Source organism: Bison bison, unplaced genomic scaffold (assembly GCF_000754665.1).
Source record: "Bison bison bison isolate TAMUID 2011002044 unplaced genomic scaffold, Bison_UMD1.0 scf7180017864519, whole genome shotgun sequence".
Lineage (NCBI taxonomy): Eukaryota > Metazoa > Chordata > Mammalia > Artiodactyla > Bovidae > Bison > Bison bison.
In genome coordinates this window covers 852,371-877,892 of record NW_011495072.1, presented here as the reverse complement: position 1 = coordinate 877,892, position 25,522 = coordinate 852,371, and the positions used below count along the sequence as shown (strand labels likewise).

Here is a 25,522-nt window from a genome sequence, read left to right as displayed (position 1 = left end):
GCTGCCTAGGAGGTCTCATGTCTTGTTTATCTGTTTATCTCCAGTGCCTAGTGCTCTGCCTGGAATAGAGTAAAAACCTCCCGAATATCTGAATTCACCATGATTTTGTCCACAGCTTGTATAGGGCATTATGTGGCACATGGTAGGATCTTGGTAAATGAACCCATGAGGGTATCTCCCTCTGTTGTCATGATAACACCTGGTTCCTCCTGAACTTCAGTTCAGTCACTCAGTCATGTCTGACCCTTTGTGACCCCATGGACTGCAGCATGCCAGGCTTCCCTGTCCATCACCCACTCGTGAAGCTTGCTTAGACTCGTGTCCATCGAGTCAGTGATGCCATCTAGCCATCTCAGCCTCTGTTGTCCCCTTCTCCTCCTGCCTTCAATCTTTCCCAGTATCAGAGTCTTTTCTAGTGAGTCCGTTCTTCGCATCAGGTGGCCAAAGTATTGGAGCTTCAGCTTCAGCATCAGTCCTTCCAATGAATATTCAGGACTGATTTCCTTTAGGATTGACTAGTTGGATCTTCTTGCAGTCCAAGGGACTCTCAGGAGTCTTCTCCAAACCACATTTCAAAAGCATCAATTCTTCGGCACTCAGCTTTCTTTATAGTCCAACGCTCACATCCATACATGACTACTAGAAAAACTGTAGCTTTGACTAGATGGACCTTTGTTGGCAGAGTAATGTCTCTGCTTTTTTTTTTTTGTCTCTGCTTTTTAATATGATGTCTAGGTTGGTCATAACTTTCCTCCCAAGGAGCAGGTGTCTTTTAACTTCATGGCTGCAGTCACCATCTGCTGTGATTTTGGAGCCCAAAAAAATAGTCTGACACTGTTTGCACAGTTTCCCCATCTATTTGCCATGAAGTGATGGGACCAGATGCCATGATCTTTGTTTTTTGAATGTTGAGTTTTAAGCCAACTTTTTCTTCACACTTCTCTTTCACTTTTATCATGAGGCTCTTTAGTTCTTCTTCGCTTTCTGCCTTAAGGGTGGGGTCATCTGTGTATGTGAGGTTATTGATATTTCTCCCAGCAATCTTGATTCCAGCTTGTGGTTCATCCAGCCCAGCGTTTCTCATGATGTACTCTGTGTATAAGTTAAATAAGCAGGGTGACAATATACAGCCTTGACATACTCCTTTCCCAATTTGGAACCAGTATGTTGTTCCATGTCCGGTTCAAACTGTTACCTCTTGACCTGCATACAGATTTCTCAGGAGGCAGGTGAGATGGCCTGGTATTCCCATCTCTTTAAGAATTTCCCACAGTTTGTTGTGATCCACAACACAAAGGCTTTGGCGCAGTCAGTAAAGCAGAAGTAAATGTTTTTCTGGAACTCTTGCTTTTTTGATGATCCGTGGATGTTGGCAATTTGATCTCTGGTTCCTCTGCTTTCTGTAAATCCAGCTTGAACATCTAGAAGTTCACGATTCATGCACTGTTGAAGCCTGGCTTGGAGAATTTTGAGCATTATTTTGCTGGCATGTGAGATGAGTGCAATTGTGCAGTAGTTTGAACATTCTTTGGCATTGCTCTTCTTTGGGATTAGAATGAAAACTGACCTTCTAACCTTTTCTAGTTCTGTGGCCACTGCTGAGTTTTCCAAATTTGCTGACATGTTGAGTGCAGCACTTTCACAGCATCATCTTTTAGGATTTGAAATAGCTCAGCTGGAATTCTATCCCCTCCACTAGCTTTATTCGTAGTGATGCTTCCTAAGGCCCACTTGACTTCACATTCTAGGATGTCTGGCTCTAGATGAGTGATCACACCATCGTGGTTATCTGGGTCATGATGATCTTTTTTGTATAGTTCTTCTGTGTATTCTTGCCACCTTTTCTTAATCTTTTCTACTTCTATTAGGTCCATACCATTTCTGTCCTTTATTGTTCCCATTTTGCATGAAATGTTCCCTTGGTATCTCTAATTTTCTTGAAGAGATCTCTAGTCTTTCCCATTCTATTGTTTTCTTCTATTTTCTTTCCATTGATCACTGAGGAAGGCTTTCTTATCTCTCCTTGCTATTCTTTGGAACTCTGCATTCAAATGGGTATAGCTTTCCTTTTCTCCTTTTCCTTTCACTTCACTGTCTATAAGGCACATAGCCCAGTTTTCTGGTGTTACTATACTGATTCCTTAGTATGATTGAATTGTTCCCAACATAGAGGAGACTTTAAACTTAAATTACCATAGCCTGGTGTTATCTTCATAAATCCATCCCATAATTGTGGGAGATTTTATTCCTTGGCTGAAGCTTTGCTTGTTGCTCTGATTAAGCTTGAGTAATAGAAGAAAACTCATATTTATGGCCAGGATCAGAGCAGGCATTGTTAATTGACCAGGTGAGGGGATCCCATCTAGTAATGTCAGGAGCAGACAGAACAGAGCTGAACTTTGCTAAAGGTCATCCAGTTCAAGGCTTGGAGGGGAGAGATCCACCAAGGTAACCTGAAACTACTTGATACAGGTAATTGGCCATAAAGCCAACAATTGGATTGATTTCTAAAAGTAACATTGGATCATGCCTACAATAGAAAAAAAAATGGATTCACACACAAAGGTCCAAGACATCAGGAAAACATAAATGATCGTACGAGTCACATCGAGGACCTTGGGCAAACTGTTTCTCTCTGACGTCGTCGTCTTCTCATCCTGGTGTGAGTATAGTTCTGCCTTTGAGAGTCATTTTAAGATGATTTTGAGGGCAGCCATCTTCACGATAGACCAGTCCATTGCAGGGGCCCTGACAAGGGTCCTTTCATGCGGGTTGGAGATACTGCTTCAAAGAATTATGACTGATAACATTTTACCAGGATATATCAGATTTTTAAGAACTCCATATAACCTCTAGAATATCTGTATTAGTAATATTTATCATACAGTGTATCCTGAGAGCATTTATTACTCATTTGATAATATTTCCATATAATGTAACCAACCAAATGAACATAATTAGTTTAATATCTCTCTTTGGGATGTTTCGGGGCCCCTTTGAAGCATCTTAAAGGTAAGAAAGGTCAAAAGAACTTCAGTAGAATTTGATTTAGGATGTTTTGTCAAAAAAAATCAAAAGAGTTGAGAACACTCGGATTCAGCCGATGCTGGTGGGCGTGTCGCTCAGCTTACTGATCTGTCACAGTGGGTGTGCACTGCGGCTCAGGTCTAGTAAAAGTGCACTCTGCCATCTTGGACCTAGTTGGTTCTATGACGGCGTCATTCCTAACAAAATCGTTTACCCAACTAATTGTAATCCAGTTTTAGAAAATCCTGATCATGCATAGCTTACTCGTTTCAGTACTTCTTCATTTCTCACACCTTCTTTTACTGAAAACACATTTATTTTTCTTAGACGTTTTTCCACATTAAGTTCCTTTTGTTGTTGACAAATTTGTAAGAGATAGAATACGGTCGTATTTGACCTTAGTAAAGCTCGGTACAATAGAAGTGTTTTGCTTATTGATGGTTCTAAAGGCATGTCTGTATTACCAGGTATTAATTTAATACTGGCTGTTTCCCAGTTCATAAGGACCTGAAATTTATTTAGCTTAATTTAGAATTGTTTGATTTGTAAATGCTTACTTTTCCTTAAACCAATTAAGAAGAGCTCATTTACAAGTTAATCTCAACAATATTAACCAAAAACACATACAGAGAGACATACACATATCTAGACAGAACGTGAAATCTAACTTCATTTTCTAAGCTTAGTTATGAATCAGACGTTGTTATATCAGATTCACTAGTTTATAAATGACAGTTGGAATAAATAGACTTTTAAAGGCTTCTTCCTGTCTCCCCCCAGTCTCAGGGGTTAGAGATCATTTAGGTCTAGTGTTCCTGAGAGCCTGGTTTCAGGGCACAGGGAGAGACAGTCAGCTCTACTAGAACTTGTTCCCCTCTGGCTCAAAATTCTGAAAGGTCTTTTAACCAAGCTTGCTCTTACTGTTTATGTAAAACAAACCAACTTTGGAACCAGTTTTTCACACTTTTACCTAAACCAGCTTTCTCTGAGGTCTAAACAAAATGGCTGTCACAAATCACAGCGCAGAACACAAAGTATAAGACACACAGGCCCGGTAGGCCTAGTCAGACACTCCCTTAAATACAAGAGTACAGGCGCTCAGAAAACCTCCTACAGGGACAAGTACCAACAGAGTAAATGGGAATATCTCAGGTCTTCAGAGATTTCAAAGGGAGGAAAGGAGGCCAGGTTGAAAGAAGAGAGGGAAGGAGGCTGGGGAAGGGGGACTAAAGGGATGACCTTACAGATGTCTCTTGCTACCTGCACACACCCAGGCATCACGGACTTTACCCTGAGCTTCCAGGGATGGGAGGACTGGAACTCGGCCCTACCAGAAACTAGACCAGAACAGAACCAGAATTCTAGTTCTCTCTCTGCCAACCAGAGATGATCAAGCTCCAACCCTTAGCTCAGACTGAGGCCCTTTGACCAGACTCCTGCGTCCAGGACTGGGGGACTTAAAAAACAGGGTAGGATAGGAAGGGTTAAGGAGAGGAAAGAGAGAAGGAAGGGGAAAGAGGTCAGTGAAGTCTCTTGTTCCTTACCGGGTCAGGGCACTCTGGCCAGTTGTCCACGTCGGGAGAAGACCAGAGACAAAAGGGTCCGAGTTGTGGCCGCTGGGTCTGGGTCCATCAGTGAGGAAGCGGGTTGGTCCCTCAGTACCCCAAATGGTTAGGATGTCAGTCGCAGCAAAGAACAGTCCGCCAGAGTCACCCTTCATTGCAGGAAGGGGAACCCCTTCCAGGATCCAAGAGTGGGCTTTTGTCTAACACTCAGAAATGGATTGTCCAAAGAGACGTATGAGCTGATGAAGCAAGAGACTTCACTGACAGGGGCGCCCAGGCGGAAAGCAGAGTCAGGGAATCCAGGGGAACTGTTCTGCAACGTGGCTTGCACTTTCAGGTTTTATGGTGATGGGATTTCTTTGGCCAACCTCTCTTGACTCGAGGTCCTTCCTGGTGGCACATGCATTGCTCAGCCAAGACGGAAGCCAGCCAGCAGGAAGGATTCTGGGAGGCGGTAGGACCAGTGGCATCTCCTTTTGACCTTTCCCAAACTCTTCTGGTTGGTGGTGGCTGGTTGGTTTCCGGTTCCTTACTAAGACCTGTTGTGAAATAACTCATGCAGATAGTTACTTTGGTGCCTGGCCAGGGTGGGCAGTTTCAGTCAGTGTGTTTCCCCAAACAGATGGGGGGAATAGAAACTTCCTCGGTGGTCCAGTGGTTTAAGACTCTGCCTTCCAGTGCAGGGGATGAGGGTTCCATCCCTGTTCAGGGAACTAAGATCCCACTTAGTTCTCGGTGCAACCAAATGAATGAGTGAATGAAGGGAGTCATTATGTGGCAGATGATAGAAGAGCGAGAGTGCAGGGAAGGAAGAGACACAGTGTTAGACTGTGTTTGATAGCTTGAAGGCCATCGCCAGTCTCTGAGAAAGCAGTCCTCCCGTCCAACACTGAGTCACTTGCGGGTGGTGAACCAAAGCGCCGTCTGGCTCTCAGGGATGGAGGTGGTGGTGCTGGGCTGATAAAAGGGTGATGGAAGAGGGAGGGGGAGGAAAGCCAATGTCCAGTGAGAAGAGGCAGGAAGCGCTGGTGGCTGCCCCGGGTGACTGGCAGTGCCTACGGAACATTGAAAGGAGCCACACCCCATCTTAACAGCCACAGCTGCTGGTGAACTTGGAGCGGAAGAGCTCTCACTTGGAGGAGTTGTACCACAGAGCAGCTGAAATTCCATTGGTAGGTGGTGGGAGTGGGAGGAAGCAGGGACGAGGAGAGGGACTCTCCTGTGAGGCTAGCGGGGGGACACAGGACACTGATCTGTTGTTCATAAGGCATGGCAGCTCCAGCTTGACTCAGCGTTGATAATCTGGGAGCCCCTCTCCCAAATAGAAGATGATGGGTGGCACAGGCGAGGGTAGGGGTCATGACTGGCTGGGTGAGCATTGCAGGGCCTCCAGTTTACCATCAAAACATGCAGTATTCAACAAAACCTCTGTGTGAAGGAAGCGAGCTCCAGATCACATTATGCCAGAACTGAACCCCCAGAGACCCTGCGCATGGGGAGACCGTTTGGTAGTTACACTAGGACCCTCTGAGCGGACTGCCCAGGAGCACCAGACAGCTGAGGGCAAGCCAGTTTCATATGCTTTACAGCTCTTACCACGATTGCTCTTAATAATGTAAAATCTCTTCAGACCGTTTCCCCATCTCGTTGCTTTCCTCTGCAATGCCCTGCACTCCTGCAAATGCTCAAGATGTAAAGGTCTGCCAGAGCCACCACATTCCACACTTCCCAAACCTGCCTACAGCACTCCAGCTAAATTTTGTGAGCAGTTGAGAAAACGACCAGGTGTTTCCTTTGGCTAAAAGCAATTGGTATTGCAAATTTAACTTGTTTGCATGTGGATATTGAAAGAGGGAGTGGTAGCTTTTATAACTGTTAGGGCAAAGAACGGAGAAGGCAATGGCACCCCACTCCAGTACTCTTGCCTGGAAAATCCCATGGACGGAGGAGCCTGGTAGGCTGCAGTCCACGGGGTCGCTGAGAGTCCGACACGACTGAGCGACTTCACTTTCACTCTTCACTTTCCTGCATTGGAGAAGGAAATGGCAGCCCATTCCAGTGTTCTTGACTGGAGAATCCCAGAGACGGGGAAGCCTGGTGGGCTTCTGTGTATGGGGTCGCACAGAGTCGGACACAACTGAAGCGACTTAGCAGCAGCAGCAGCAGGGCAAAGAAGGATTCTTTTCCTAATCTGAGACAACCGTCAAGTGCATTGACCTTTTAGGTGTCCATCTCCCCCGCTTAGGAAAATAGAAAACTCAGCTTAGCTCCCAGGTTTACAAACAGCCCAAACCTGACATTGAGAAACACATGATTTTCCAGAAAGAATATAATAAAATTAAAAATCTCTGGTGGGAATGTAAATCGATACAGCCACTATGGAAGACGGTGTGGAGATTCCTTTAAAAACTAGGAATAAAACCACCATGTGACTCAGCAGTCCCACTCCTAGGCATATACCCTGAGGAAACCAGGGTTGAAAAAGACACATGTATCCCGTTGTTCGTTGAAACACTATTTACAGTAGCTAGAACATGGAAGCAAACTAGATGTCCATCAAGATGAACGGATAAAGAAGTTGTCGTACATATTCACAGTGTATACACAATATTACTCAGTCATAAAAAGGAACGCCTTTGAGCCAGTTCTGATGAGGTGGATGAACCTAGAACCTATTATACAGAGTGAAGTAAGTTAGAAAGAGGAAGATTAATATCGTATTCTAATGCATATATACGGAATCTAGAAAAATGGTACTGAAGAATTTACTTCCAGGGCAACAATGGAGAAACAGACATAGAGAATAGATTTATGGACATGGGGAGAGGAGAGGAGAGAGTGGGATGTATGGAAAGAGTAACATGGAAACTTACGTTACCATATGCAAAATAGATAGCCACCGGGAATTTGCTGTGTGGGCTGAGAAACTCACGGTGGTGTGGTCACTCACCTAGCGCCAGGTGTCCTGGAATGGGAAGTCAAGTGGGCCTTAGGAAGCATCACTATGAACAAAGCTAGTGGAGGTGATGGAATTCCAGTTGAGCTATTTCAAATCCTAAAAGATGATGCTGTGAAAGTGCTGCATCATCAATATGCCAGCAAATTTGGAAAACTCAGCAGTGGCCACAGGACTGGAAAAGGTTAGTTTTCATTCCAATCCCAAAGAAAGGCAATGCCAAAGAATGTCCAAACTACCGCACAGTTGCACTCATCTCACACACTAGCAAAGTAATGCTCAAAATTCTCCAAGCCAGGCTTCAGCAATACATGAACCATGAACTTCCAGATGTTCAAGCTGGATTTACAGAAGGCACAGGAACCAGAGATCAAATTGCCAACATACGTTAGAACATCGAAAAAGCAAGAGAGTTCCAGAAAAACATCTACTTCTGCTTTATTGACTACGCCAAAGCCTTTGACTGCATGGATCACAACAAACTGGAAAGAGATGGGAATACCAGACCACCTGACCTGCCTCCTGAGAAATTTGTATGCAGGTCAGGAAGCAACAGTTAGAACTGGACATGGAACAACAGACTGGTTCCAAATAGGAAAAGGAGTACATCAAGGCTGTATATTGTCACCCTGCTTATTTAACTTATATGTAGAGTACATCATGAGAAACACTGGGCTGGAGGAAGCACAAGCTGGAATCAAGATTGCCGGAAGAAATATCAATAACCTCAGATATGCAGATGACACCACCCTTATGGCAGAAAGTGAAGAGGAACTAAAGAGCCTCTTGATGAAAGTGAAAGAGGAGAGTGAAAGAGTTGGCTTAAAATTCAACATTCAGAAAACGAAGATCATGGCATCTGGTCCCATCACTTCATGGGAAATAGATGGGGAAACAGTGGAAACAGTGACAGACTTTATTTTTGGGGGGCTCCAAAATCACAGCAGATGGTGACTGCAGCCATGAAATTAAAAGACGCTTACTCCTTGGAAGGAAAGTTATGACCAACCTAGATAGCATATTCAAAAGCAGAGACATTACTTTGCCAACAAAGGTTCATCTAGTCAAGGCTATGGTTTTTCCTGTGGTCATGTATGGATGTGAGAGTTGGACTGTGAAGAAGGCTGAGCGCCGAAGAATTGATGCTTTTGAACTGTGGTGTTGGAGAAGACTCTTGAGAGTCCCTTGGACTGCAAGGAGATCAGCCAGTCAGTTGTAAAGGCAATCAGTCCTGGGTGTTCATTGGAAGGACTGATACTGAAGCTGAAACTCCAATACTTGGGTCACCTGATGCAAAGAACTGACTCATTAGAAAAGACCCTGACACTGGGAAAGATTGAGGACGGGAGGAGAACGGGACGACAGAGGATGAGATGGTTGGAGGGCATCACTGACCCAATGGGGACATGAGTTTGAGTAAACTCTGGAAGTTGGTGATGGACAAGGAGGCCTGGTGTGCTGTGGTTTATGGGGTTGCAAAGAGTCAGACACGGCTGAGCGACTGAACTGAAACTGGATGGCTGATTCTGGTTGAGTTTTAACAGACAACAGCAAGATTCTGTAAAACAGTTATCCTTCAATAAAAAATAAATTTAAAAAAATCCGTTCAATATTAGCAATTCATTTTGATTTCCTTCTGACTAATTAAATGGGTATAAATTTTACTTTCCCCAAAGGAAACTTTTAAAACAATGGATCTTATGCAGGGTCCATTTTAGGATCATGGTTCCTTTTTCCCCCTCTTACCGCTAGGTGGCAGCAAGAAGCAGAAAAACCTACATGAAAATAAAGCACATGTCCTTGTGTTGCAGGGACTGTATTCTTAGTCCTTTTTTTATAATTGAAGGATAGTTGATTTACAGTGTTGTGTTAATTACTGCTATACAGCAAAGTGATTCAGTTATATTTATATGTATATGTCTGTGCACACTTCTTTTTTGTATTCTTCCCTATTATGGCTTATCATAGGATATTAAGTATAGTTCTCTGTTGTACAGTAGGGCCTTGTTTGTTCCTTCAGTATATAAGAACTTACAGGTGCGGGCCCCCGCCTCCGTGTCAGCCCTCTTCCCGCCCTCCCCTCTTCGCGAGCGTCAGTCTGACTGTTGCTGTTTCGCAGACAGGTTCATTTGTGTCATATTTGCCGCTGTTGTTGTTTAGTCTCTCAGTCGTGTCCACCTCTCCGCAACCGCATGGACTCTAGCCTGCCAGGCTCCTCTGTCCATGGGGTTTCCCAGGCAGGGTCTCTGCAGTGGGCTGCCCTTGCCGTCTTCTCCAGGGGGTCGTTAGGTCCCACATATAAATGACAGCACGTGGCGTTCGTCTCTCCTTCTGACGGACTTAGTTTAGTGTGATCATCTCAGCCGTGTTGCTGCAGGTGGCACTGTTTCCTCCTCCTCTGTGGCTGAGCAGTGTTCCACTGCGTACACGCCCCCCATCATCTGTATCCGTTCACCATCGATGGACATTTAGGTTGTCTCCAGGACTCCTCTGAGGCTGAGCAGTATTCCACCGCGTACACGCCCCCCATCATCTGTATCCATTCACCATCAATGGACATTTACGTTGTCTCCAGGACTTTTCTGACGCTGAGCAGTATTCCACTGCATACACACCCCACATCATCTGTATCCATTCACCGTTGATGGACATTTACGTTGTCTCCAGGACTTGGCTGACGCTGAGCAGTATTCCACTGCATACACACCCCACATCATCTGTATCCATTCACCGTTGATGGACATTTACGTTGTCTCCAGGACTTGGCTGACGCTGAGCAGTATTCCACTGCATACACACCCCACATCATCTGTATCCATTCACCGTTGATGGACATTTACGTTGTCTCCAGGACTTGGCTGACGCTGAGCAGTATTCCACTGCATACACACCCCACATCATCTGTATCCATTCACCGTTGATGGACATTTACGTTGTCTCCAGGACTTGGCTGTTGTGAACGTGCTGCAGTGAACATAGGGGTGCACGCATCGTTTTGAACTACAGTTTTGTCTGAATAGATGGCCAGGAGTGCGACTGCTGGATCGTATGGTCATTCTGTTTTTAATTTTTTGAGGCACCTCCATACTGTTCTCCACGGTTGCTGCACCAGCTTACATTCCCACCACCAGTGTAGGACAACAACAACAGCATTTGTTATTTGTAGGCTTTTAAATGATGGCCATTTTGATCACTGTGCGGTGCTACCTCATTGTAGTTTTGATTTGCATTTGTCTAATAATTAGCCATGTTGAGCATCTTTTCATGTGCCTGTTGGCCATCTGTAGGTCTATTTTGGAGAAATATTTGTAGGTCTGCCCATTTTTTGATTGAGTTGTTTCAGTTTCTTTGTTGTTGAGTTGTATGAGCTGTTTGTATATTTTGGAAATTAAGTCCTTGAGGGTGGCATCATTTGCAAATATTTTCTCCCATTCTATGGATTGTCTTTTCATTTTGTCGATGGTTTCCTTTGCTGTGTAAAACCATTAACTTTCATTAGGTCCTATTTGAGGTTTTTTGCTTTGTCTTTTGGTTTATATTTCTTTTGCCTTGGAAGATCTAAGGAAGCATTGGTACAATTTAGAGCAAGGAATGTTTTGCCTATGATCTGTTCTGAGAGTTTTATGCTGTCATGTCTTATGTTTAAGTCTGTAAACCATTTTGAGTTTATTTTTGTGTATGGTGAGAGGATTTGTTCTAACTTCATTGATTTACATGCAGCTATCCAATTTTCCCAACATTACTTTCTAAAGAAGCTGTCTTTTTCCCCTTGTATAGTCTTGTGTCCTTTGTCGAAGATTAATCGATCACAGGTGTGTGGTTTAACTTCTGGTCTTTGGTTCTGTTTTATTGATCCATAAGTCTGTTGTGCCAATATCACACTTTGATTACTATAGCTTTGTAGTATCATCTGAAGTCTGGAAGGGTTATGCTTCCAGCTTTACTCTTTTTCCTCAGGACTGCTTTGACAATTCTGGGTCTTTTATGGTTCCATATGAATTTTAGGATTATTTGTTGTAGTTCTTTGAGAAATGTCATGGGTAATTTGGTAGGGATTGCATTAAATCTGTAGATTGCTTTGGGTCATATGGCCATTTGAACTGTGTGAATTCTTCCAGTCCAAGGACATGGGATTACTTGACATGTCTTTCAGTCATCTTCAGTTTCCTTTTTTAATGTTTTATAATTTCCAGCATGTAAGTCTTTCACCTCCTTGGTCAGGGTTATCCCTAAGTGTTTTATTTTGGGGTTTACTTTTTTAAAAGTTTTTGTTTGTTTTTTAAACATTCCTTTTCTGTTATGACTTTTTGGGGCTTCCTAGGTGGCTTAATGGTAAAGAGTCCGCCCGCAGGAGACTCAGGAGACACGGGTTTGATCCATGAGTCGGGAAGATCCCCTGGAGAAGGAAATGGCAACCCACTCTAGTATTCTTGCTGGGAAACATTCCGTGGACAGAGGAGCTTGGCGGGCTTTAAGTCCATGGGGTCACAAAGAGTCCAACACAGCTGAGTGACTGAGCACACATTTTAGAAGGTGGTGGTGTTTTTTTTTTTCCATTCCCTTTCTGATGTTTCACTGTTGGTATAAAGACATGCAGTTGATTTCTGTATGTTAATCTTATATCCTGCTACCCTGCTCGAGTTGTCAGTTCTAGTAGTTCTGTGTGAAGTATTTAGGGTTTTCTATATGTATTATCATCTGCATATAATGATAATTGTATCTTTTCTCTTCCAATCTGGATACCTTTTATTTCTTTTTCCTGCCTAATTTCTGTGGCTAGGACTTCCAGTACTGTGTTGAATAGAAGAGGTGAGAGTGAGCATCCTTGTCTTATTCCAGAATTAGTGGGAAGGCTTTCAGCTTTTTACCATTGAATATTATATTGGCTGTGGATTTGTCATAAATTTATTATCTTGAGATATGTGTCCTTTATACACAGGGGCTGTGTTCTTGAATTGGGTCCTAGGATCATGTTTTGCTTATACCTCTGACCTACAGTTCCATTTATTCAGCATTTCTAACTTTTTCTGAGCTAACTTAAGTATCCAAATATCTATTTAAAGAAGTACTTAGCCAGAATTTATAGAACACTGTGCAGTCAGCTTTAACAGTAAATCTTGAAGGAGAGGGAATGGAACATTGAAACTCAGAGATTGATAAAATTACCCTCCTTATTTTCTTGCTCATTGCACATGTGTGTCTACAGGTAGTTTCTTGCCGAGACCTGGTGCCCTTGGCTCCCTTTGCACCCCACTCCCACCTGGGGATCAGGTACTTCTGCATTCAGCCCCATGGAGGGGGTGGGGTGGGTCTTTGTGGTCCTTCTCTGCAGCAGAAGACAGCGGCGCAGAGTGTCCTGTGCTGTTCTCTGAACTCTACTTAATGATAATATTGAAAGCTGTTATTTGGAACTTTGTAAATAGCACTGTATAGATGCTTAGGGCTAGTGGGGGGTGTGGAATTGAGAATGGGGGATAAAGGATAAAAGATGTAACAGAAGGAAGCATCGGCAAGGAGCAGCCACGTTTAGAGGTTGCGTGTTGGTGCCTCTGTGAGTGGAGGAGTTGAGTCCTGGCAGCTGGAAGCACAGCTGGGAGATGTGGGGAGATGACACCGCGCGTCTCCCCACCCCCACTGCCGCGCTCTCTCTGCGAAGCGCCTGTCCCTGAACTCTCAGGGTGCCCACTGCTCTACTGCTTGATGGAGCGTTCATCTTATTCTGTAGCTATGTCCTAGAAGATTGGAAGCCCATGGGACCGCCTCATTTGTCTTGATATCCCCACAGCACTTGTCCCTGACACATGGTAGACTCTTAATGAGGTTAGGTGAACAAATGCAGTTGAGGAGAAGATGGGAGGTAAGGAATAATGCCAGGAAGATAGGACTGTATTGGAATTAGCGGTCCTGTTCAGAAGCGGTGGGGTCTGTGAGGGCTGGTGACTGGGTTCAGGGGGTGGAACGTGCTCAGGGTTGGTGGGGAGGAGAGTAGGACAAAAGGCAGAGGACCTGTGAGGCGTGTGAGGAAGCAGCCAGGCCACCTGAAAAGACTGGGGAGGGCATGGGAGTGCTGTGCTCTGAGAAGGAGCCTGGAGCACATGGTCAGCCCCCGACAGGGTCCAACCTACGCCAGCCAGGTCTCCTTCAGCTGTGAGCAGCAGAAATCCAAGTTGAACCAGCTTAAACATAAGGAGGAATTCATTGGTTCCTGTGAGTGAAAAGTCGAGGGGGGTGGCTGGTCTTAGGCATAACCTAGATCCCAGGACTCAAATGATGTTCTCAAGAATGTATATATATTCTGTGGCTCTTTATCATTGGCTCCATTATCAGGCACACCCTCAGGTTAGATGACTCTGGGCCGCATCAGACTTGTGTCCTACAAAAAGACCTGCATATGTCCAGGGAATGACTCACTGACTGCAGCTGTGTTGCTTAGCCACAGCTGAGCTAGTCCTGATTCAGGCAAGGCCACAGGAAAGGAGAAGGGGAAGACAGCCCTGGAAGGGAAATGGGAGTGTGTTCCTGGAAGTGGAGAGTGTAAACTAGGCAAGCAGAATCGGCAGGAGAGCGTTCTAAGGGGTACAGACCCTGGTCTAAGTCACCCTCAGAAGCAGAGGGATCACATACGTGGTGCTGTATATGTGAGTCACTCTTTTTCATGTTTTTCAGCATCTCCATGATACGGTAAAGAGGAATCTCGACAGTGCCACATCCCCTCAAAATGGTGATCAGCAGAATGGCTACGGAGATTTCTTTCCTGGGCACAAGAAGACGCGCCGAGAGGCCTCTCTGGGAGCCGCCGTCTCTTCCAACGGCCTGCCCCCGGCTTCCCCGCTCGGCCAGCCCGACAAGCCTGGCCCTGAAGCCCTGCAGGCCACTGGGAAGCATGCACTGGGGCTGGACTCCATCAGCAAGAAGTGTCTGGCAGACTCGAGCCTCCACCTGAACGGAGGCAGCAACACTAGTGAGTCATTTCCCCTGAGCCTGAATAAAGAACTGAAACAGGAGCCCATGGATGACCTGCCTTGCATGATCGCAGGGGCCGGAGGCTCCATCTCTCAAGGCAACCTCATGCCTGACCTCAACCTCAATGAGCAGGAGTGGAAGGAGCTCATCGAGGAGCTGAACAGGTCAGTTCCTGATGAAGACATGAAGGATCTGTTCAATGAGGACTTTGAAGAGAAGAAGGACCCAGAGTCTTCTGGTTCTGCCACACAGACCCCCTTGGCACAGGACATTAATATTAAGACAGAATTCTCTCCAGCGGCCTTTGAACAGGAACAGTTAGGCTCTCCACAAGTGAGGGCTGGGTCTGCAGGACAGACCTTTATGGGGCCTTCATCTGGCCCTGTGACCACAGATTCACCCAGCCTCGGGGGCTCCCAGCCCCTCTTCCTCACCGCTGGTCAGCCTGGAGTGGATAGCCCCAGTCCCAGCCTGATGCCGGCATCAGCCCAGGCTCAGAATGCACAGAGAGCCCTCTCCAGTGTGGTGCTGCCTAGCCAGGGCCCAGGCGGAGGCTCAGAGCTGTCCTCTGCCCACCAACTCCAGCAGATCGCTGCCAAGCAGAAGCGTGAGCAGATGCTCCAGAACCCGCAGCAGGCTGCCCCAGCACCCGCTCCAGGCCAGATGTCCACGTGGCAGCAGACAGGCCCCGCCCACAGTCCCTTAAACGCCCCTTACCCCGTGGAAAAGCCAGCCAGCCCTCCTGGTTACAAGCCAGACTTCACCACTTCCAAACTGCTCATGATGCCCAGTGTCAACAAGAGCTCCCCTCGACCTGGAGGCCCCTACCTCCAGCCCAGCCATGTGAGCCTCCACCAGCCGCCAAGTAACTTGAATCAAAACCCCGTGGCTAGCCAAGGCTCGGTGCTGGACTATGGCAACACCAAGCCCCTTTCTCACTACAAAGCAGACTGTGGACAAGGCGGCCCTGGGGCTGGCCAGAGCAAGCCGGCCCTGATGGCTTATCTTCCCCAGCAGCTGCCTCATCTTAGCAGTGAGCAGAGCTCCTTATTTCTGATAAAACCAAAGCCAGGAAATATGCCCTTCCGATCACTGGTTGCACCTAGCCAGGTGAGCACGGGTCTTTGCTCTGATACTCTGCATTCACATCCACCCACCGAGTGGTTTTTCAGGTCCCAGATAGTTGGGGAACAAAGGGAGTAAGTGAGCAGCTACTTTTTGACTTCCAGCTCCCTTGGGAATGAAAATCAATCAAGCAAACCAGGATTGACTCTCAGTAGAATAGGATAGAACCCCTTGCACTTGGCCTGATGTCTCTCTCATGCCACACAACTTAAATCATTCGTGGCCGTGTTTTAAAGGTAAAGATCATGTTTAATGTCCTTAGAGGCTCTGTTTTTTTTCTTTTTTAAACAAACTTTCAGATATGTATGTCCAAAATGCCCTAAGTTTTAGTAAGCTTATAGCATTTAGGTGAATGCTGCTTTCTAACAGGTCTCAATTACATGGTTATTTACTTAAGGCTCTCAAGCCTGGCAGAATCACTGGGTCTGAAGGGTGGAGGATGGTCGAGAACCGTTTTATCACGATCATTGTCTGCATTTCTACTCACATTCACGTTCTAAAGTGTCCCCCAGCCCCGGAAGAGTAAACAAACAGCATTCCCAGCCTTCCTCAGAGCTAGCGCTGGCTTCTGTCCACCGCAGTGTGTCCTGCACTGCCCTCCACACTGTCCACATAGAGGGACCCACTGACACTGAGCTGACAGTCATGTGACTTTATAACAGTTGTATGACAGTTGTTTTGTCACGGTGCAGTGAGGTATCTCCTTCCTTTCGCTGCTGTAAGTAAAAGGCTGCAGTGAATGAACCTTTGTGTATTTGTAACACTAACATTTTAAACTCATCAGATTTCCTGTACAGATATTGCTAGATAAATTAAAATTATTTCCAAAAATAAATAAACTCATCAGTGGCCACAGGACTGGAAAACGTCAGTTTTCATTCCAGTCCCAAAGAAATGCAGTGCCAAAGAATGTTCAAACTACTGCACAATTGCACTCATCTCACACACTAGCAAAGTAATGCTCAAAATTCTCCAGGGCAGGCTTCAAGAGTACGTGAACCAAGAACTTCCAGATGTTCAAGCTGGATTTACAGAAGGCATAGCAACCAGAGATCAAATTGCCAACATCCGTTGGATCATCAAAAAAGCAAGAGAGTTCCAGAAAAATATCTACTTCTGCTTTATTGACTTACACCAAAGCCTTTGACTGTGTGGATCACAACAAACTGTGGGAAATTCTTCAAGAGATGGGAGTACCAGGCCACCTTATCTGCCTCCTGAGAAATCTTTATGCAGGTCAAGAAGCAACAGTTAGAATTGGACATGGAACAACAGAGTGGTTCCAAATAGGGAAAGGAGTACGTCAAGGCTGTATATTGTCACCCTGCTTATTTAACTTATATGCAGAGTACATCATGAGAAATGCCAGGCTGGTGGAAGCTGGAATCAAGATTGCTGGGAGAAATATCAATAACCTCACATACGCAGATGACACAAAACTTACGGCAGAAAGTGAAGAAGAACTAAAGAACCTCTTGATGAGAGTTAAAGAGTTGGCTTAAAACTCAACATTCAGAAAACTAAGATCATGGCATCTGGTCCCATCACTTCATGGAAAATAGATGAAGAAACAGTGGAAACAGTGACAAACTTTTTTGGGAGCTCCACAATCACTGCAGATGGTGACTACAGCCATGAAATTAAAAGACACTTGCTCCTTGGAAGGAAAGCTATGACCAACCTAGACAGCATATTAAAAAGCAGAGACATTGCTTTGCCAACAAAGGTCTGCCTAGTCAAAGGTATGGTTTTTCCAGTGGTCATATATGGATGTGAGAGTTGGACCATAAAGAAAGCTGAGCACTGAAGAATTGATGCTTTTGAACTGTGGTGTTGGAGAAGACTCTTGAGAGTCCCTTGGACTGCAAGAGATCAAACCAGTCAATCCTAAAAGAAATCAGTCCTGAATATTTGTTGGAAGAACTGATGCTGAAGCTGAAACTCCAATACTTTGGCCACCTGATGTGAAGAACTGATTCATTGTAAAAGACCCTGGTCCTGGGAAGGATTGAAAGCAGGAGAAGGGGATGACAGAGGATGAGATGGTTGGATGGCATCACTGACTCGATGGACGAGAGTTTGAGCAAGCTTCGGGAGTTGGTGATGAACAGGGAAGCCTGGCGTGCTGCAGTCCGTGGGGTCGCAAAGAGTTGGATGCAACTGAGCTACTGAACTGAACATTTTAAAAACAGAAAAACTCGATGCTAGTAATATCTGAGGAAATTGACATGTTTCAGATCATAGTAAGGACGTGTAAATAGGCACAGTGCTTTCAGAAAGTAATTTGACATTATATAGTTTTCATAAGCCATAAAAATGTTTGTAAACATTGACACATTATACTCCTGCAAGAAATAATACCAAAAAAAGAAAAAGAAGAATGTTATGTACAAGATGTTCATTGCATGATTATTTCTAATAGCCAAAAACTGAAAGCAGTGTAAGCATCTCTCAGTAGAAGAATGTGTGTGTAATGTCCATCCTTCTACTTATTTCAGCCACTATATTGTCACATGGACAGAAGAGCCTGGTGGGCTACAGTCCATGGACACGACTCAGTGACTAAACAACAACAACACATCTGACAGAAGCCAAGCAGTCTGTTCCCAGGAAAATGCTGTTCGTAGGTGGACAAACCGTTAAGTCCTGTTGCTTCAGGGACAGCCCTGCCTCCAGGGGCCCAAGGTTTGCACACTCGGTGTAGCCTCTCCATCAACCAGTGTCCCTCAGAAACTTCTTCTCTGGGGGCCTGTCTGTGCCCATGCATTCCAGTAAGGGAGCATTTAGAAGCTGCAGTTGCTTTTGGAACTGGGTATGCAGGTATACAAGTTTAAGTTTAAGCCACTGGTGAATTGTAGGAAACAAAGCTAACACTCAGCTACTAACTGTTCGTTGCCGTGCCTGGGCACTCAGGTGTCAGTGCTTTTGGTCTCAGCCCTGCCTTGCAGTGTGGTTGCTCTGGAGTCATGTGCCGAAAGAGCAGCGGCCTCAAAGGAGAGCCTGGAGCCAGGCTTTCACTAGGCAGAGCTCGTCCGCTCTGATCAGGGCTTATAGTCCCCAGTGTGTCCCACCTGACTTGAGACCCCCTTGTCTCTGTTGACAGGACCAGAACCCTCCCAATGTCCCTGTACCAACCCAGGCTGCCAGTGTGGGGACTCAGCCGCCCGCTGTTTCCGTGGCCAGCACGCACAGTAGCACCTCCTATCTCAGTAACCAGCAGCAGGCAGCGGTGATGAAGCAGCATCAATTGCTTTTGGACCAACAGAAACAGAGGGAGCAGCAACAAAAACATTTGCAGCAACAACAGTTTTTGCAAAGGCAACAGCACCTTCTGGCAGAACAGGTAAAGAGAAAGGCGGGAGAAAACCCGACCCCCACCCCTTCCCGTGTTTGCCTGCGTCCCAGGTCACTGCGGTGGCCGCAAGCTTCGGTATGTATGTGTGTGGATTTGTGCTTATTTGTATGTCTGGTTTTAGAGTACTCTGGGAAACAAGAGTGTGCTATTTCTCAAACAGTGGTAGCCTGTGTCAGAGCAGCTTTATGTCACTTAGTGGGGATTAATGAAAGTGGAATCGCAATGTATTAGAACCATTTTTCCAGCAGCTACCAAAGCACTGAGCTCACTGATCCACCAATTTTCTGTGAGATCCTGCTTTGTTGTAGTTTGCTATAAGGCAGAACATAAAGTAGGGAAATGAAGATATCCCTGAGGTCCTGGGATTCGAGAACCCCAGGTTGTCAGGGACTGACAACCCCCTCCTAGTCCTGCAGTTTGTTTGCCCCCTCGGTCATCAGATTGTCCTACGCAGATTCCAAGGTTACAGGAATTCTCAGGACTTTAAATTACATCCTTAAGACAGAAGAGAACTAGTTACCCAGAGGATAAAGTTGATTGAGGATGACTTTAAAACTCATATTACTGCCTCAGTTTCACCATGTATTAAATAACAGCTTTTGGGGGTATAATTCACATGACATACAATTCACCCATTTAAAGTATACAATTCAAATGGTTTCCAGTTTAGTCAGAGTTACGCACCATCACCATAACCAGTTTTAGAACATTACCTAAAAGAAACCCTGTACCCATTAAAAAGTTATTCCTTCATCTTCCTAAGCCTAGGCAACCACTGTCTACTTTTTATCCCTGTAGATTTGCCTGTTTGGGACATTTCATATAAAGCATTCGAGATTCAGCCGTACTGTCTGTGTATCAGAACTCCGTTCCTTTCTGTGGCTCCTTAGATCTGACCCATCATTCTGTGTCATACTGTTTATTAAGAATCCCCCAAATGAGATTATGAACATTATCTCCACAGATAAAAAATTGTCCACTTGAACAATTTACTTTTCTCTGATCGCTTTGTTTTTGTTTTATGTGGGTCTTGTTTTCTGTTGATCTTGGCATTTTCTAGGAGAAGCAGCAGTTTCAACGCCATCTGACCCGACCGCCCCCCCAGTATCAAGACCCAACACAGAGCACCTTCCCACAACAGGTTGGACAGTTCACAGGTGAGGAGTGTTTGAGACGATGATGTGGGGCAGGGCAAGGCAGGCGCTGAACAGACGTCCCCCTCGTGCTGACTTTCTGCTGCCTGCTCAGCTTTGCAGTATAGGTGCCGAATGGACTCACATGCGCCTGTAGCTTCAGGCTGCGTAAGGAGCCTGGCTCTCTGGGTGCCCTGTAGGTCAGCCAGAGAAGGACAGAAGCAGGCTGCTTTGGCTGGGTCCCTGGCTGTATAGTCGTTTAAGGCAAAATCATCTCTAGTTGATAGATATCTTATCCATAGGAAGTGGCTTCTGTAATTCTTAAGAAAGTTCTTTGCTTCTACTGTTATGTGTCTCTTTAAAAAATGACCTTGTCCTATTTTCCAGATAAGGAGAAACTTCATGCACTTGTGGCCTTTTCTTCTTTTCTTCTTTCTGTCTACTCATGTTGGTGTTAGCAGCAGACAGTTGATCTGGTGGGGGCAGGAAACATTCTGAGGTTTCAGCTGTCATGTCTCAGATATGTGAGAGAACCTGACCAGCATTGCTCAGGCTGTTGCTCTAGAAATAGAGAGTTCAGTTGATAGATGCAGAAAAGTCCAGGCCATACTTGCTTTTCTAGCTCTTGGACTATCTTCAAAACCTGTGCTTTCCTTGGTCAGTGACTCTTGCTATAACATGTCCTGATGAAGTTGCCCACAGCCGTGCTTCCAGAGGAGGCTGAGTGGGTTTTATGTTATGCTGACAGGACCAGGGGATTGAAGTCTGTGGGCAGCTCAGAAGATGAGCCTTGGCCAGCTTTCCTGCCTTCACCCCATTTAATGTTGCTGTGTGTTATCATTGGGAAAGAAGTGGATTATTTCAGCATTTCTCTCTTTTTCAACTCAGTTTTTAGTTAGGTGCTAATGGAAAGCAGAAGAGGAGAAACAAAGTGTACCCAGTTGTGGCCAACTCCTGAACAGCCCCTCTCCTACGCACACAGTGCTGTCACCACGCAGTCACTGCTTGAGACAGAGTCCCAGGTGGCAGGTTCCCCGAGGACAGGCCCTCTGTCCCCCCAGCACGGCCTGCGCCACAGAGCAGGCGCTCAGTACACGTCTTCTGATGGCCCCCCTCCCACACCCTGCGGTACCACATCGTGTGGGCCCTCATCCGAGTGGTCCTGTCAGTCCCCGGCCAGTGAGGTCTAAACCAGCCACAGTCCAGTTACCCTGCGGCTCTACAGCCCTGTCCCCATAAGGGGGCTGCAGCTCCTCTGAATCTGGCCAAGACTATCTCTTCCTTTTATCCCAGACACTCTCCCCACATCCTAGCCACAGAGTTTTCCCCTTCCTCTGTGCCTTTTTTTTTTTTTTCTTTTAATGTACCTGTCTTAATCTCCTTATTGCGGGCTCCATTCTACCCTGTGGGGAACTTTTGGCCCCCAGGGCTCTCTTAATGCATTAAGGTTGCAGTGATCATGAGGTATCTGGTGAGGTATCAGAACACTGACTTTGCCTTTCATGCCTGTAGGATAGCAGTTGCTGTGTGGGTCTTAGATGTATCTCCATAGTGGTGATGAAGAAACGCTAGCTTGGCTGACAGCACTTTCTCTGTCTTCTAGGGTCCTCTTCTGCCATGCCTGGCGTGAACAGCTTGGGTCCATCTAACTCCAGCTGTCCCCGAGTGTTCCCTCAGGCTGGGAATCTGATGCCAATGGGCCCTGGACACACTTCAGTTTCTTCTCTTCCCTCAAACTCAGGCCAGCAGGACCGGGGTGTGGCTCAGTTCACTGGCTCCCAAAGCATGCCACAGAGCAGCCTCTACGGCATGACTTCCAGCATAACCCAGATAGTTCCCCAGCCTCCGCCACAGGCCACCAATGGACATGCCCACATTCCACGGCAGACCAGCGTGGGCCAGAACACCTCGGTTTCAGCTGCCTATGGACAGAACTCGCTGGGGAACTCTGGTCTCTCCCAGCAGCACAGTAAGGGGACCCTGAACTCGGGTTTAACTAAGCCACAGGTCCCCAGGGTATCAGCAGCCATGGGAGGCCAGAATTCTACGTGGCAACATCAGGGAATGCCGAACCTGAGCGGCCAGCCCCCGGGAAACAGCGCCGTAAGCCCGTTCACTGCAGCCTCCAGTTTCCACCTGCAGCAGGCCCACCTGAAAATGTCCAGCCCGCAGTTCTCTCAGGCGATGCCCAGCAGGCCCATGGCCCCCATGAGCTCAGCAGCTGTGGCGGGGTCCATGCTGCCCACTGTGAGCACACAGCAGAGGACCAGTGCCCCTGTGCCAGCACCTCCCCAGGGAGCCCCGCAGCAGGGCTTGTCGGGCCTGAGCCCGGCGGGGCCTGAGCTGGGGGCCTTCAGCCAGAGCCCTGCCCCAGCCATGGGCGGCCGGCCAGGCCTGCACTGTGCCCAGGCCTACCCCGTGCGGACCGCAGGCCAGGAGCTGCCCTTTGCCTACAGTGGGCAGCCGGGCAGCGGCGGGCTGGCCAGCATGGCTGGGGACGCCGACCTGATCGACTCCCTGCTGAAGAACAGGACTTCCGAGGAGTGGATGAGCGATCTGGACGACCTCCTCGGGCCTCAGTAGCAGGAGGATTTGTGGTATTTTCAGTGTTCACACAGCCTGTAGTTTTGTTCTCAGATTCAAGAAAGAGTAACTGCTTTGGACCAAATCCCACAGCCCAGGGAGCCGGGCAGGCAGAGCTAGAGCCGCAGAGCCGAGGCCTGGTCCTCCCGGGACCGTGGGGCCCACGGCTCCCAGCCAGCAGTTGGGATGTCGGGCTGGCCCCCCCATCTGCTGGTGTCACTGTATGGGGTTGGGACAGCAGGACTGGGTTCTACGGGGTTTTTTCTATCCATAAGACCAAAAAGCCAACCGTAAAACCCCACGATGCCAGCTTTATAAAAATCTGTGCTATCATTTTGATCTAATCCAAGATTTCTCCACTTGGCCCAGTGTTGGGACAGATTTTTGTTGAAACTTTATAGTGGAACTATTTGCAATTTGTAGCATAGAAAAGATTTTTTAAAGGTTTTAAGGTTTTAAAAGAGGTTAGGGTAGGTGGTTAAAATCTATAAGTGGCATTGGAAACTTAGGGTTTCCTTTTGATTAAGAGCCTTTTTTATTCCTGCTCTTTGTCAGCTTTCAGGACAAAGAGAGGCTCACTGGAAAATTGCATGTGCCAAAAAGGAACAGGATGCCGTGAGCAGCAGAGCTAGTGGCAGAGATGCAGTCGTTACTGCAGCCCCGCGTTCTCCCAGAATGCTGTTCTTCCAGGGTGGCATTTAGGAAGACTTGGGCTGAGGAATCCCTTCCTCCAATGTTTTCAGAGCAGGACCCCAGGCTAAAGGCTGAAATACAAACTGGGGTTCCTGTGTCTCTTTTGTTGTGACTCCTCACCTTTTGCAGTTTCTCTGGAGACTCGTATTTAATGTATTAGGAAGGTGATCATTGTTGAGTTGTGCACAGATGTCTTTTCTTTCACCCTATCTTCATTTCCCATAACCGTTCTTTCTGCCTCCTGTTCTTTATATCTCCAGCCCAAGTGGAAAACCTCCTTATGGCACTAATTTACTAGATTGGAGAGGAAAAGAGTCATTAGAATTCCCCAGGGAACCCTAGCGCTGTAAGGAGGCGGGTGTCCCCTCCCCAGAAAGCAGAGGTTCAGGGGAAGGAGGGAAAAGGACACAGGCCAGAGGAAGGGCCCCCGCTCCACTCTGCTCCCGCTGCCGCTGCCTCTTCAGACGACTTGCACTTTCTAGAGAGAATTGCTGTGTAACACTAACACGTCCTTGCTAAAAACTCAAGTGGATTTCTCTTTTAAGGTCTGTGACTGTCTAGGTCTTGACTAAGCTAAGAGTCCACATAGTATTACCTGTGGGCTGTTTGTGGAAAGTGAAGACGGAGAGAGCACTTCAATATAGCAAAAGCAAAATGGTAAGCATAGGGTGGAACTCTTTCAAATGGAATATTGGAAGGAAAATAGTACACTGAAAAGAGTGGCTTATATGCAGAATGATCTCTGGCAAAATCACCACCCCATTTTTATTTCCCTGGAGTTTCAAAATGGATAATTCAAGGAGTATCATACGTAAAGAATTGAGCCAAGAAAAATGCTCACACAGCCAGCTTGAGTGGCTTTGAGGGGATGAAGGGTTGTGCACACATTGGTCGTGACTTTGCACCAGCAGTGCCTTTCATGGGGGTGCTTGGACCCTCAGGTCTTCTCTAGTAGCCATTTGCCGCCGTGAGTGGCGTTGGGGCCATTTCCCTTTTATCTCCCTCGAAGCCTTCCCCGGAGGCTGAATATAGCTTAGAGAAAGGGATGCATCATAAAGCCAGTGAAGACGCCACCCTCTGAGTGAGTTCCCGAATCTGAAGGGGAAGAGGGTGACTTCAGTGGGTTTTTTTTTACCAAAAATAGCGGGCGGAGGCTGGTGGTGGGTCCCTGTTCCTCCCCCGGTCTCCCTCTGGCTGCCGCTCACCTCTGTCCTCGGCACTCACACCTCTGCCCCCCTTGTGGGGAGGGCTGCCCCTGCCTTAGTTCTGGGGCCACCTAGCCAGACGGCAGGCTTCTCACCTGCTGCAGTGTCAGAGCAATAAATGTGATGCTTGGGGTCCCCCCAGGGAGCTGCCAATGGCTTTATTTATGAATCTGGTTTTTGGGTAGTCAGGGAAGGAGACAACTCCACTTCAGTGCAAATCCCCATCTTCCAGGAGCCATGACTCAAAAGAAAAGGGTGCTCGGACTTTTGTTATACACATTTGCTTTGTGTAAATAAATGTTTACAATTTTATATTAAAGATGGAATAAGCGTTAGAGCTTCTGACTGTATATTTTTTACTTTTATAGATTTAAAAACTATGATCCTTTATATATGTGTTTTGGGGGGCTATAAGTTTTATGACAAACAGTTGGTATTGTTAACTTTTTACTGTCATCAAAGTACATAAAAATTCTATTAATTCCCTTATTCTTTTACTTCCTTAACTCTGGTATACACCAAAAAGAAGTCTTTACTTTCCTGTTTTATCACTATAAAATAATAAAAGTATTTTGCTAGTATGGAAACTGCCCACGTATTTTACTTCACATGGCCACGCCAGCAAGGCAGGAGGCGGACGAGCACGCAGCTGCTCTGCTTGGTAGTTGTGTGATTTGGCTGCTTTCTTAACGGACATTGGTGGTGGGGGTGTTGGGTTTGGTTTCCCTCAGAGTGACTTTTACTTTTGATGCTGCTAAGTCACTTCAGTAGTGCCTGACTCTGTGCGACCCCATGGACGGAAGCCTACCAGGCTCCCCGTCCCTGGGATTCTCCAGGCAAGAACACTGGAGTGGGTTGCCATTTCCTTCTCCAATGCATGAAAGTGAAGTCGCTCAGTCGTGTCTGACTCTTAGCTG

The 25,522-nt window shown here is 46.5% G+C and overlaps 1 protein-coding gene across 1 annotated transcript in view; it reads left to right on the top strand.

Moving 5' to 3' along the window:
- Nucleotides 1-25,192, top strand: part of MAML1 (mastermind-like 1 (Drosophila)) — a gene marked incomplete at its 5' end in the record, with an annotated part of 61,747 nt that extends 36,555 nt beyond the window's left edge. The window contains 4 exons of the mRNA XM_010831010.1: nucleotides 14,215-15,621; nucleotides 18,740-18,979; nucleotides 20,052-20,148; nucleotides 21,728-25,192. Coding sequence (XP_010829312.1) covers nucleotides 14,215-15,621; nucleotides 18,740-18,979; nucleotides 20,052-20,148; nucleotides 21,728-22,707 — 2,724 coding nt within the window. The remainder of the gene's footprint in view (nucleotides 1-14,214; nucleotides 15,622-18,739; nucleotides 18,980-20,051; nucleotides 20,149-21,727) is intronic.
- Between the last annotated feature and the right edge of the window lie 330 nt (nucleotides 25,193-25,522).